Genomic DNA, 14080 nt, shown 5'->3' with positions numbered 1-14080 from the left:
TTGCTATGCAGGGGCTAATTGGTTCAACTAATGAAACTTTTTTAAGGATTCAAAACTCGCCCTCCCCTCCGGTCACAAGAATGGGGAGGTGATTTTTTTATTTCCTGCCACACAATAATTGTCACTAACATAATCAATTACGGATTAAAACCCACAACATCCCAAGCTCAAATATACTCTAAAATGACTAAAAATTGAGAAATTTCCAGGACGAAACAATGGAAAACACACAATTGTCTAGTTCAGCTATTCCCCAAGTTACATACACCACAACCATTTCACCGAACCAGTCTATTTGCGTTAAAGAATTTACTACTTGGTTCCGTTCATCTTCTAGCTATAATTAGTATCACAGCAAACACAATCCCATATGATTCGAAAGTAGATCCTCATAGGCGGGCCGAAACAATGTAATACCCAATAATATGGCTAATGAATGCAGTTCAAATTGAAGTGAACAAATATCTGAATGGCATTTTATATATTTATTCCCATTAAATTTTGTATATCCTCCCAGAAATAAGTGATAATTATCCAAGGTAATTTGGACACAGGTCGTTTCATATATTGAAGGAGTAGCGCTGCAGGCTATATGATTAGGTGATTGTTCTGATTGAATGTGAAGTCTCCTAAAGGATAAGTGACCATTTTGAAATCTGAAAGGTAAACAAATAAAGTGAAAGGTGATCTATAAAATGGGGAGCCTGATGATGAAGCCATCATGAATCGTCAGCGATGATCTCCTCCTCCATTCGCAACCACATTAGCCAGAGCCCTGCAAGTGCATGCAGCAAATATATCATGCTCATACCAACAAAATTATACTAAAATAAACATTTGGATTTTGTAGTCAACTCTGTCATATAGACAAAATGCGAATTCAAAACTATGAAACCCCAAAGGAAGAACCAATATTAATGTCATCAAATTATCAAGAATCTGCAAATAGGTCACCGTAGATGGTTTAGCCTTATCGGAGAGAGAAAAGGTCACCATAGTTGGTTTATCACTTTACCTATTTACTTTTTCAATTGCTTAAGCAAGAACTTAAAACTGTTCTATGGGGTACGATTAGCATAACCTACAATAATGCGTAAAATAAAGTACCTCCTGAGAGCTGAAATCCACAATTTCAAGCAGTTTCAACTTCTTACAAACTTTTAAACTTTTAAAGACTAAACTTTCCAAAAAAGGGGGGAAAAAACAAGAAGGAAGTATTTAACAATCAATTAAATTAAGCTCCCTTGGTCCAGTTTTATAAAAATGGATATGACGCCACTTGCACTAAAAGCAAAAGATTCCCAAATAGAGACAAGAGCAAGTGAGCAAGACAAGTAGGAGGTCCTTCTCAGTTAAATCAGAATATATTATTGTTTAGGAAAATGACAGAACCATGTTTCCCAACAAATTGAATATTCTTTCAAAATAAGAACAAGACGGCATTGGAGTGGAAATTGTCTGGACTGTTCACTAAAGTTGAACAGTGATACTTCAAATGCTAAAATACTTGCTTAGAGATTGCCAAACCATACAGATCTCATTTGAAACACATCAAAACCATGGGTAGGAACACTTGTAAATTGCATATCCTACTTTGCAATTGTTTACAAGGACGAAAGTAAGTATATTTTCCATGAAATCTAACTCAATAAAACATAGAGACATTTGTCCACAATAGTTGAGAGTTCATCACAGCTCGAACCAATTCCAATTATTTGTCTGTCAAAGTATCAACTAGACATCAGAAGGAAGATCTCTGCAGGTGGTACGAGGCTGTAAGCTAACCCCATGGCAACTCAAAGAGATTTAGAACTGGGAGCAGCTAGGGACTTCAAAGGGTTAAGCCACAAGTGTGCTATAAATCTATGGTTATAGCCAGAAATTTAAGAGCAGAACCATATATTAATAAGGCTTAAGTGTTGCCTATTACGATCTATCACATTCATGAATAAAATGACAATTTGCAGCCAAGAGTGCAGATTTTGGAGCTTTGCCAAGTTTACCATTGATTTTCAGAAAAGGCAGCACAAGATCATTTATATTTGTGAATACCTTGAAGTTTAAATTTCTGAAGCCTAAACACTGTCCTTCAAAAACACCTTTTATAATACCCATTTTGAAAAAAAATAATTGAACCAGTATAGGAAAAAATGATTAAATGGATATACAAGTAAAACAACAGGACGAATGCAAACTGTAACTCAAAAGAATGCCCAATTAAGAGCTGAATATCAGAGAACAGAGAGAAAGTATCTGTGTATGGTTGATAAGATATACAACGTGACTAGTTGACTCAAATACAGTTTGCAAAAATTCCTAACGAGAGCCAGAAACAGTTTGGAAAAGCTTAGATCATCATATCCTGTTTTCATTATATAACTACGGGCTAAATTATGAGAGAACTTTTTGAGTAAGACAGTTAGAGAAACCTCTAAAGTATGTTATTGAGGGTTATCTTACTTATTTTCATTCTTTAACTGTAAACGAGTAGAACCATTAAATGTGATTAGCACTGCTCCAATGAAGAACAAGTCTTTTACAAGTTTTATTGATGCTTAGCCCTGGCACTTGAGTTGAAACAGATTCAAAACTATTGATGAAGTTTTGCAGATCACATCATAAAGAAACCAATACATTCTTCGTTGGCATTGACTAATCATTATAGACTTCAATCAACGTTTTGCAGAACAGATAATCAGTAACAACCAATCTGAATACCACCACAATGCAATCGCAATACACATCATAAAATGTCAAACAACAAAACCATCATCAAGACAATCAATCAATTAAACTGCCTTGCAATCAACAAATTCCTCAATTCACTATAATCATCACATAAATTCAGCAATTTCAGATTCAACAACAAAATTTAAGAAGGAAAAAAAAAAACACCATTTTCACAAAAACTAATTAGATCACCATCAAATGAACAAAAAAAGGGAAAAGGAACTCACTTTTTATGCTTTCTGCCACGCTTAGGGCCCCAGCCTTGGAGTTTGGCAACGGGGCACCCACATTTGGCCCGAAACAACAAAACGGCCCGCCCATTAGACGGCGCCATCTTACGCAACTCGGCGCGAAGGCACTCGTAGTCAGGATTCCCTTCGCTGCCGCCCTTCCAGGGCAATTTATCAATAACATCATCCGATCTCACGCACTCATCGGTCTGGAGCTGCAAATCGAATTCCATAGCCTTCTTAAGGCCCTTGCAATTAGGGTTGTGGCATTTCCTGGCGCGTGAGCCGCAGCAAAACTCGACGGCGAGTAGGACGGTGAGGAAGAAGAGGACGAAGCCGAGAATGTAAGGCAAGTGCGGGGACAGGGAGGAGTGGGAGAGGAGGAGGGAGAGCGAGTGGAAGATGTAGGACAAGTACGACGATATCAAGAATGTCCCTGAGAAGACCACCAGGATTAGGATCAGCAGGTCGAGGGTCGCCGACGGTGAGTGCTTGCAGAGGAGAGGGGTCGTCGATGACGTGGCGGATGACGGCGCGGCGGAGGGCATGGTGGTTGCCGGGACGAGGTGGTGGTGCATGTTATGCTCCTATGATGGTGGTGTTTGTTGTTGTGGCCTTGTGGGTGGGTTTTTGAACTTTTTGGTGGGGGGATGTGAGGAGGAGGTTGGGCATCAAATGGCAAGTGGCGATGGGTGGGCTACACGCGCCTTCAGTGAGAGTGGTGGGACGATTTTTTACCTTTTTTTAAAATTCTTTACTCTTTTCTTTGCTTTCCTTTTCTTTTCGTGATGGATTTGACTTGGGATTTTAAGTTTTAGGTTTCATACTTAAGAGTAGTAATTTTGAGGATGATCCTCTTCTATTCTTGCATTTTTCTTTTTTTCTCATCCAAGGTCATAGAATCAAATATTTGACTATATTACCCTTATTTGTTTATATTGATCATCTTTTGATAAATTGATTACAGGGGTGTAATAGTCTAATTATTAATCTTGTGTAAGCGCGGTTGTAATTTTGTGGATTAAGTTATCCCGCCGTAGATGATATTAGATCTCAAACTAATGGGATTTTGATATCTAAATTAAGTTCTTCAAGAAGAAGATAAAATCAGAGATGGTGATGTGGAAAATTTAATAAGTAGAAGTTTTCTTTAGATTTTGTTTTTCTTTTGAAAAAAAAATCATTAAATAAGGAAAAAAAATTTACGGGAGAGATAGAAGCTAGATTATAAGGTAAATTGAGATATAAAATTCCTTTTTTTAATTTTAATTTTATCCTTCTTTTTGTTAGAATCACCTAATAGCAATCTAATCCCGGCCAGCCATATACCAACCTCACTATTTTGACAATGCGAACTTGTGCTTTAGCTTAATTATGAGATTAAGAATATTCTGAAGTTATATTGATTGTCAACTTTGTTGGGATTAGACAAAAATTTGAGTATCTGATACAATTTTCTAATAAATTATCTTTCTTCTTACGGCTATCTCTGAATTCTCAGCATCATCAGTTTGTTCTTATTGTGTTTTGACTTCATGACGAATCTAAAACCATTTTCATGCTTTCCAGTTCCCACATTATAAATCAGCATAGCTACACAGCCGCGGCCACGTGATTTGTGACTTGAAATTTGCATAATACAGAAACGTTGGTGTTTAGTTCCTCACATTTTTCTACCACAACTGATGCGCTAGATTGAAACTGGACCATTTACATTATAATTCCTCGCACTCAAATAAATTATCATGGAAAAGAACTATACATCGCTTCCTCAATTGCATACACATATGCACAAGGATATAGTAGCAACTACAAGTCCACTTCTAAGCTCTTCTCTTATGAAACAACCAGAGCATAGAACATTATCAAACAGATCGAGTTGGTAGGCTATTACACAACAGTATCAAACAGATCGATTTTGTAGACTATTATCAGCATCTAGAATCGCCAAGATGTCAAGAACAGACGAACTAGAACATCTAAAAGAACTCACGGTCGGGAAAAAGCAAAGGGGCAACGAGTGTCCAAATATAGAGTCCAGCAGTGACCCATTGAGAGCATATCCGAACCCAAACAGATGTCCAGCCAACATCTATCAGGTCTGAGCTCTCGGATGAGCTGGTCCATCCAGACAGAAGCATAGCTGAATACATGCTGGCCAGAGCAAATATCAAGTGGAAGAATGAATAGGAATAACTAACTGGCCGTCCTTCTATGTCCTTCTTGTTCTCTGTTCCCTCTTCCACGTCTTCTCCTTCAAGAAGCGGTTTCTTTCCAGCTGCAACACAAGATTTGGCAAACATTTGGAATGGCTTAGAATGAGCTAGCTGCACTAATTCAACTCTTCCAACAAACAATAATGTAAAGCTAGCATTTTAGAGTTAACCATTAGAATAGCTAATCAATCAAAATGACTGCTTTATCCTAACTATTTAAAAAAATAAAAAAATCAAGCCATTTTGTCTGCATTTTCAAAAAGCAAAGAAAGGTTCCATGTGATTGAGCACCTGACTTAGGTGAAGATGGCGGTGACAGAAATGTTGTTGAAGAACCAGCACGAAGAGCGGAATATAGGACTGAGAGAACTGTTGTGAGCATCCCAAGAACAAGGGTACTTATGGTAACCGCTTTGGATTTGTTGTGGAGGCCATTGCAGACATAGTCATGAGGTTCACTAGAGAGAGCCGTATAGCATACGTAAGCACAATAAACGGATATTACTGAAGCAGGCAAAAGACTGCCGTTTACCTGTTACAAAGTTTCATCCAGATCATATTCTAAGTTGTAGAATCTAGTTGTGCTCAAGTTCAATAAATGGTAAAGCACCTCTTCTGGTGGATACCGACTAAAATATCCAAGTCTGTTATGATACAAGCTACACTGATAGGTTATATACATAAGGAACAATTTCATTAGCTTTCTTGTAGTGAATATGGGTGGAATAAGGAATACTCACTCAAGGGAATATGTTAGCGGCTCTACTGTTACACACATCAGTGGAACAAGATAACCATACCATAAGCAATTATGACTTCAGACCTAGCAATGGGATGACCATATGAAAAAGAATCTGGACTTTGCCACCACTTAAATAGGAATGACAAAGTCTGCACTGGTCGTGCAACTTTGTATACAGGTCGATCAATCATCTGATAAAATAGTCAAAGCTAATTCCACTTATGTAGTACAATTCTAGATTGGGAACTTTTAGCATGCCATGTATCCAAAATTTATCATGATTCAATGCTTATGCCCATTAGATGTCACTCAAAGCCTCAAACTGTTGAGGAGTGGGAAAACACATATAATGGTTTCCACAGGACATGCATACCAGATGGTTAAAAGTTGTCTAAAAATATCGACACAGTGATTTGCTCATGAGGCATCAATAAATAAAAAACATGATCAAATACTTACCGAAGGATTCAAGGCTATAACAGCGAAAACGAATGCAAGGATCATGGTCATGACAATGAAAAATACATTCAGGCCACAGTCATGGCCGGAGGGATTGAACCATATGAACAGAATTCCTGAGAATGTAAATGCTGCAAGGTAGCATCCAACTGATATGGCAAGCAATGCAACATACCTAAACAGCCCAGTTCTATTGTTAGAAAGCAAAGTAAGGAACAAAAAATGATGAGACATTGGAACTTGAACTAACCACTTCTGTTCATCTTTTGCAACCCATGCATCATTCCACGTGTGGACACCATCCAGTAATATTATCACTTGAACCAATAAAAATAATCCCGCTCCAAACTTTGATATAGTTTCTGCAAGTATAGTAAGCTTGGAATTTGATGTCTGGAAAGAATTACATAAAACGAAATGTGCAAACTAAAATAGAAAAATGGTGCCAACATGGTAAAAAGGAATATAATCATTAAGAGAAAGAAGCAGCTAAACTTCCTTCTCCAATTTTGCTCCAATATGAGTGTATGGTACACATAGTGGGCATATAGCAAACAATCAATTAATAAAACCCACTGTAAAAATTTGAAGTTTAAACTTCAGATGAAAAGATGACAAAAACAGAAAAGAAAGAAAGCATTTTGGTAGATCAAATTTCATTGTTCACCATATAAAATTAACAAGATTTGACTTATGCATGAACGACAAGGTGGACCTCAATGAGAAATCAGTCCTTATCTTTTTATTTTTAATAGTCATTTGGAAGTGATACTACAAAGAACCATGGAAGAAGTTTTACTTCTATTAATTCGGCTTGTTCAAATCTTATCCTTACAAAAGAGGCCAAAGAAAATACAGCATGCTACAACATATGGATCACAAAATTAAATAAATACAATTATTTAAGAATTTAAAAAAAGAAAAAAAAAGAGTAAACTGATAAATCCCCTGGATCAGCATCAACTGCAGGAGTAAGACTAACCATAAATCGAGATGACGACATTTGGGAGGAAAAACATGAGGACAACAAGCAAAGCCCATATAATGATCTTTGCACACCATCCGCCATGGTGCCACGAATCACGTTTGTCATTTTGGTCCTTAATACCAATCATTATAAGGGAAAGTATACCGAAAAATAGAAAATTCCCCAAGCTCACGCGAAGAACAGCTTGTATTTGATACCATTCCTTTGTACGTGTATCACCATCAGAAGTGTTTATCCCTACAAAAAAATTAAATATATAAATAAAAAAATCATCGAAAATGTTTATCACTACATCAGAAGTCTTATCTTGATAGCACTACTAAATTATGTGCACTCATTTATTATTAAGCTTGAACTCAGACTTCCAGAAGTTTGGCTCCTAAACTCAAGCAAGTCTGGTGCCTAAACTCAAGCACCAAGATACTATGTATGATATTACATAACTATACAAAGAATATGTAAAGAATCTATCATTCACGACCCTGGTATTCCCCATCCAAAAGTGATAAAGAAAAGAGTTCTCTATCTAGTCTTAATTTGCTCCATAGACCATGATTTTGCCATGCCAAACTCAAATAGAGCTTGCTTTTCTTTTTCAAGCTGCATCAAACTTAAACCAAGCTAATCATAAACATTCAACTGCAAAATCATATATGAAATTGAATGAACCCGATTTTCATTCCAAACCATTCTGCTAATTATCAACCCCCTATGCAGCCAAAAAATATCAATTGTTCAATACCGAATTCGGAATCTGCATAACTATTAAGTGGAGTACTTAGGAATCAGACTCACACACGGGGGATAATAAACTTGATTAATCTAATAACTAATCAAAATTTAATATTTTGAAAAGGAAATTAGAACAAATATCGGAAGGGGTAAAATATCCGCTAGAATATCACACAAGAAAAAAAATCCCAGTTATGAATTATGATAAAGTTTCACGCTTGTCATCTAAATTAAAAGTATTTTATGAAATAATGAAAAGGGGCAGTGAGAAACGAGACATACAAGGGAATTTTTCCAACAGCGGAGTACCAACTTCTCGGAGAATCCAAGAAACGATGAGTGAAAGACCAAAGAGGCCACAGTAGGCGAGTCTAGCTGATTTTTTGGAGATCCCAGAAGCCACTGATGAGCAGAGGCCGCAAGTCAGCGACGCACAGCATGATGCTAAGCAAGACATTGGTTCTCTTTCCTCTGTCTGTCGAGAAACTCCTAGCCACAGCCTACAACAAGAGCACCGAACACGCTGGTCAAGGCTAGGAAGTAAAATCACCTCTCTTGCTGACTGTCAAGATATCTTGCTGACTGTTAGTATGTAGGATCGGTGGGTAATGTTCAGTTTTTGTGTATTCACGCACGTAATTTGTTAGATTTTTTTTTTTTTTTTTTTTTTTTTGGGTGTAGTATAAGATTGATTTTTATTAATTTAATTAAGAGTGGTTATTATATGTTAAAAGTTATCTTAGTATATCTCTATTATTAAATATATTACATTTTTACCCTAATTTTTCTTTTTTACTTTTACAATAATATCTTAGCAAAAATATTTTTGACATTAATTAATTTATTTAAAAAATTAATTAAAATTTTAAATAAATAAATACTAGTACTAAAGAATTAGTAATTTTTTTATACCTTTATAACAATCTTGCTAATAATTATTTATAAATTAATTAACATCAGCTAATTTAAAGTAATGTTTAATATCCTTACAACAATATTACTAATATTTGTATATAAAAATTAAATTTACCATATTACTCCAAAAAGTGAAATAATAATATAAAACTTATTGTAATTTTTATTTTATTTTTAAAGCTAATTTGACAAATTAACATTTTTTCTTTTTATTAATATTTTTTCTTTTTCATTAATATTCTCAAGAATATTGTTGGAAGGGTATTATTATAGAAAGAAAGAAAAAATTAAGGGTAGAAACATGATATTTTAAACAATGGGATGTCTTGAAATATTTTTTAAAATATAAATATTAAACTAGCTCTTAAGTCTAATATCTACCCCATTGTGGCTTGCTATTTGTTATATTGGATATTGTAGGGGTGTTCAGAATCTAATTTGATTCGTTCAATCCGTCTGATCCGAAGAAATCTAATCCGTAAAAATCTGATCCATGAATTGGTAGATTGAATTTGATTGAAAATTTGAAAATCCGCAGTCGATAGATTGGATATTAATTTACTTCTATGAATCCGCAAAAAAAAATTAAACTTGTAAATATGACATTATACTTACTAATAAACAAATAAATTAAAATATAGTTACGTTAACATCATATTATGTCTTATTTGATAATAATATAAAATAAAAATAATTAAATAAAAAGACGTAGCTTCTCAAGCAGTTAATTTTCATGTACTAATCTACAAATGAGATTTTTTTGTACGTGTTATATTTTGAAACTTTAAATGTATTTTCTAACTTTATTTAAACAATTAATTTATCTAAATCTTATTTAATTTTGAATTTGATCAGTAATAAATTTATTTTTATATTAATTTTTTTAATTTAATTAGTTCGTGAATAGGACATGATTAAAAAATTTTAGCCTGCAAACCAATCCATAAAATGGTGAATTATATATTAATTGGGTCAAATTCGCATCTGATCCGCAGACGTATGGATTGGATTTGAATTGAATTTCACCAATCCGTAGATTGGATTGGATTAAAAATTTATAATCTGTAAAATCGTGGATCCGATATGAATTGATGTCAAATCCGTAAAATCCGATCCGCAAACACCCCTAGAATATTGTCTTAAATTAGAAGCAAAACAAACCTCCTCAATAATAAATTGCTAAATAAATCTTAATCAGATAACATACAGAGACTTGTATTATCAGCAGTTTTCTTTTATCATCTTAATAAGTAGAAGATTTATCACAACTCTAAAATGGATTAAAAAATAGCTGAGAAAGTTTCGGCCTGAGGTTGATTATTATAATGGTGGTTATGAAATATGAATTGATCTTGGACTGCAGTAGTTTTGATCCAAGAAAATACTGCAGAAAACTTCATCCCGATTGGAGTCACTCACTATCTTATTGTTTTCATCATCATACTCGTTGCTCATCGTTAGAAACAGCACTTGTCTAATCTGTAAAATCCGATCCGCGACACCCCTAGGATATTGTCTTAAATTAGAAGCAAAAAAAACCTCCTCAATATTAAATTATTAAATCAATCTTAACTAGATAACATATTGAGACTTGTATTATCAGCTGTTTTCTTTTGTCGTCTTAATAAATAGAAGATTTATGACAACTCTAAAATAGATTGAAAAATAGCAATGAGAAAGTTTCGGCCTGAGGTTGATTATAATGGTGGTTATGAAATATGAATTGATCTTGGGCTGCAGTAGTTTTGATCCAAGAAAATACTGCAGAAAACTTCATCCCGATTGCAGTCACTCACTATCTTATTGTTTTCATCATCATACTCGTTACTCATCGTCAGAAACAGCACTTGTGAATATACAGTACATTACATTATCTTATGTTGAAAACTACATGACTACAGCTTTAATAATTCATCAAACAGTAGGATTTTGAATCTACTTTTTTTGAACTTCCCAGTACACGCATTGCCGCCACAGCTAGCACTTTCAGTGATGTTTCTTTAAAGGGGATAATGTAGTGATTCTGGTGTTTCAGTTAGTCACATCTTAAACTGCAGATAGAACCATGATTCCCTCTATTATTATTATTAATTGCCCTTTCCCCGACCCCCAACACACTGCTATTAAAGATAAAACTCCCCACCAACTTGGAGCTTTCCTCTTTGCTCTTTTCAGTTCAATTAAAGCCAGCACAACATAACATTCCAATTTTCATATCGCTACATGTCTGCCAGTTTTTTATTAAATGTGTCTGCAGCCACGTGTGTTCATTGTCATTCGTTCCATATCTAAGCAGTGTGTCCATGTGTCAGCCATCAGCTGGGGTCCGTGTTAGCTGGAAACTCAAATAGCTTAATTATCAATAAAAGGTCCACAAAAATCTCTCTCTGTTAATATTAAAGATCTTATCTTTGATACTTATGATTTTGGATAAGGTGTAAGACATTTCTTTGCCGTTCTTTTGCATGGCAATGGGACATGATTCGACGCGTGGATTTCGACCCAGAGAGATGGTGATTTTGCTTTGTTCTCTTTGAGGAGGGGGGCCTGACACTCTTGAACATTAATGGTTTAAAACTTATCAAAACTCAATGTGTACCCTTAAATGGGATTTGATGATCGCGCGTGTGTGTATACATAGAGAGAGAGAGAGAAAAAAAAAATATTTTTAAAGTATGAAAAAATTTAAAATATATATATAAACTGTGCAGTTTAAATACTTAAGTTGGATAAAAATTTAATATTGAACTGAATTTTTAATGAGTACTAAATAAATAATTATTAGGTAAAAGAAATAAAAAAATTAAAATATAAAATAAATCTTAACCATTGATTCTTTGTTAAGCAAAAAATAAGCTCAACACTAATTCTAATCACTTTAAATCTTAAACTTCATAGTTTTAAAAGTTTTTTAAATTTTTCCCGCACTTTTAAGAATCCGGACTAAAAACTACTCTCTCTCTCTCTCTCTATATGTATGTATATGCTGCAAATGCATGTGAGGTTGTTGTTCTAATTGACGGGGGTCTTCAAACAAAGTTCCCCTATTTTACTTTCTTTAGTTTGCTTGTTAATAACGTTACATGTCCCAAAAAGGACAATCTTGTGGGTTTAGCAACTCCACAAGATAAGGCTCTTGTTTGAAACTTAGAAACTGCTTTGCAAAAATTGAAGTTGACAGTAATCAGTGGCCGGCAAGTTCAAATAGATACAGGAGTGGACCCTGTGACAAGGCCTTCCAACATACATGTGGATCCAATGTACATATATAAAGACCTCAACAGATTTTACTTGGTAATTGTAGTTTTTATATATGCTTAGTGCAAATCAAGGAGCAATTGAATTAATGGGAAGAGTGGCGAGGAGATTTGCAAAGTGGAAGAGAATGGTGAGGCAACAGAGAGGGAAGCTCTATATCATGAGAGTCTGCATCACTATGCTTCTTTGTTGGCACAAGTACTCTTGAAACCAAGAAGCTCAAAACTGTCACATATAGTTTCAACTTTCATGGAGCCTTCCTTTCTCCACTCTTTTGGCTTTTTTCCTTTTAATTCTTGGTTCTCATGATTAGCACTCAATGTTCTGAACGTGTATTATATTACCATAGCTAATTTTGTTATCTGATGTTTCTTAATGTTTATATATCAGAATGTAATGAACGCATATGTAAACATGAATTCTTGATTTGCACACTTACATATGTGACGTGTATATACAAAGCTTGCATGCATGCCTATTTGCGTTTCGTATTATTCAGTTTAACATCTGAAAGCCTCAGAAGGTGACTCATCCAGAGAAATTAAGAGTATAAAATTGTACAATTGTTGCTGGTCCTCACATAAATTTGATGCTTTGAAGTTTGAAAGTGCTTATTATGATGCCATGCAAAGTCAATGCGCACCAAAATACCCTGGTAATATTGTCTGCGAATAGCTTCTCCGTTTCTAATCTTTAATATATATTAAAGGAAGCATCATAACGAATCCATCCAAGCACTTGCGGAACTCGGGGGCATCAGTTTGTGATAGATTGCAGAGTGTGGGGCAAATTTACAGCCATATACAGACAGGGAAGGGCCTTGGAATCAGGATAAGTTATAGCAAGTCATTTTCCAGGGTGATTTGGCAGGGAGACACGCTGATGACTCTGTCTTGTCAATTTTTTATTCTCTGGGGCCTTCATCTTCCGCTACAATTGTCACCCACTACTACAATCTTCTCTATATAAACCTTGTTTCCTTAAGCTCTCCCTATCCCCCAACAGCTAGCTACACAGAGACCACTATATATACTCTCCATAATTCAAGCTACAAACTGATACGTAGAACACCACTCCTAGTCTTCTCTTCCGGTGAGTTGAAGATGGCGAGAGAATCAACTTCAAGGGGGATTCGGAAGCTTGGATCATGGCAACGATGTTCGAGGCTTGTACGGGAGCAGCGAACGCGTTTTTACATCATATGGAGGTGTACAGTGATTCTTCTTCGTTGGGACGAGTGAGCCTGGAGGCGAGTCGTAGGTTCGGACCTTTGTTTGTACATTAAGAAAGCTATTGCATATAAAAGCAGCTTCGTGCTGTAAGGTTGCATCTGCACAACCAAGTTTGATCATTATGAAAAACCCAGTTAAGGTGGAATTAGCAGCAGTTTTTGTAATGGGTAATTTAGGATAAATTTAAAGAACAATACTCGTTCTCATGTAAAAACAGAAGAGAAGTTTGTTTCTATGATACTTTTTGTCTATTCAGTTACCTCTCTCCTTCCCTCACACGGGCACACACAGGACTGGCTTTTTCATATTGGACAACAATCAGCAAGAAAAAAGAAAATATTTGCTAATGAAACGCATATCAAGGCAATCTGTTTATGGCCATAATTTTCAACTTAATATCAAGCACCTCCTGGCCACCCATCGGTACATGCAGTTCATTATCCATTACAGCTCATTTTCTTCACCGCCCCGACATATCAAATATTTTCCATCCGATCTGTTTCGCCGGTCATCCCTACAATTCCACCAGACATCTTTCTTTTTAAAATTTTCTTTTCCAGTAAAGACGAGGCATCATG

At 35.3% G+C, this 14080-nt stretch overlaps 3 protein-coding genes across 3 annotated transcripts; 1 reads left to right on the top strand and 2 right to left on the bottom strand.

The window, feature by feature from the left end:
• Positions 1-448: 448 nt before the first annotated feature.
• Positions 449-3890, bottom strand: LOC102625676 (uncharacterized protein At5g19025). The gene is made up of 2 exons (XM_006489224.4): positions 2958-3890; positions 449-775 (listed from the first exon to the last, which is right to left on the bottom strand). Exons 1-2 carry the CDS (start codon positions 3536-3538, stop codon positions 730-732), a joined length of 627 nt encoding a protein of 208 aa, XP_006489287.1. The 5' UTR covers positions 3539-3890; the 3' UTR covers positions 449-729.
• Positions 3891-4669: 779 nt separating this feature from the next.
• LOC102626140 (uncharacterized) lies at positions 4670-8704 on the bottom strand. Its single transcript, XM_006489226.3, has 6 exons — positions 8380-8704; positions 7360-7602; positions 6628-6739; positions 6378-6552; positions 5468-5708; positions 4670-5238 (listed from the first exon to the last, which is right to left on the bottom strand). The coding sequence occupies exons 1-6, from the start codon at positions 8552-8554 to the stop codon at positions 4940-4942; spliced, it is 1245 nt and encodes a 414-aa protein (XP_006489289.1). The 5' UTR covers positions 8555-8704; the 3' UTR covers positions 4670-4939.
• Positions 8705-12325: 3621 nt separating this feature from the next.
• LOC112499531 (small polypeptide DEVIL 21-like) lies at positions 12326-12742 on the top strand. Its single transcript, XM_025102497.2, has one exon. It carries the CDS (start codon positions 12326-12328, stop codon positions 12476-12478), a length of 153 nt encoding a protein of 50 aa, XP_024958265.1. The 3' UTR covers positions 12479-12742.
• Positions 12743-14080: the final 1338 nt, after the last annotated feature.

This window comes from Citrus sinensis, chromosome 1 (genome assembly GCF_022201045.2).
Source record: "Citrus sinensis cultivar Valencia sweet orange chromosome 1, DVS_A1.0, whole genome shotgun sequence".
NCBI classification, from domain to species: domain Eukaryota; kingdom Viridiplantae; phylum Streptophyta; class Magnoliopsida; order Sapindales; family Rutaceae; genus Citrus; species Citrus sinensis.
Note: the sequence above shows the minus strand (reverse complement) of the source record. Positions and strands in the feature narration are given on the sequence as shown.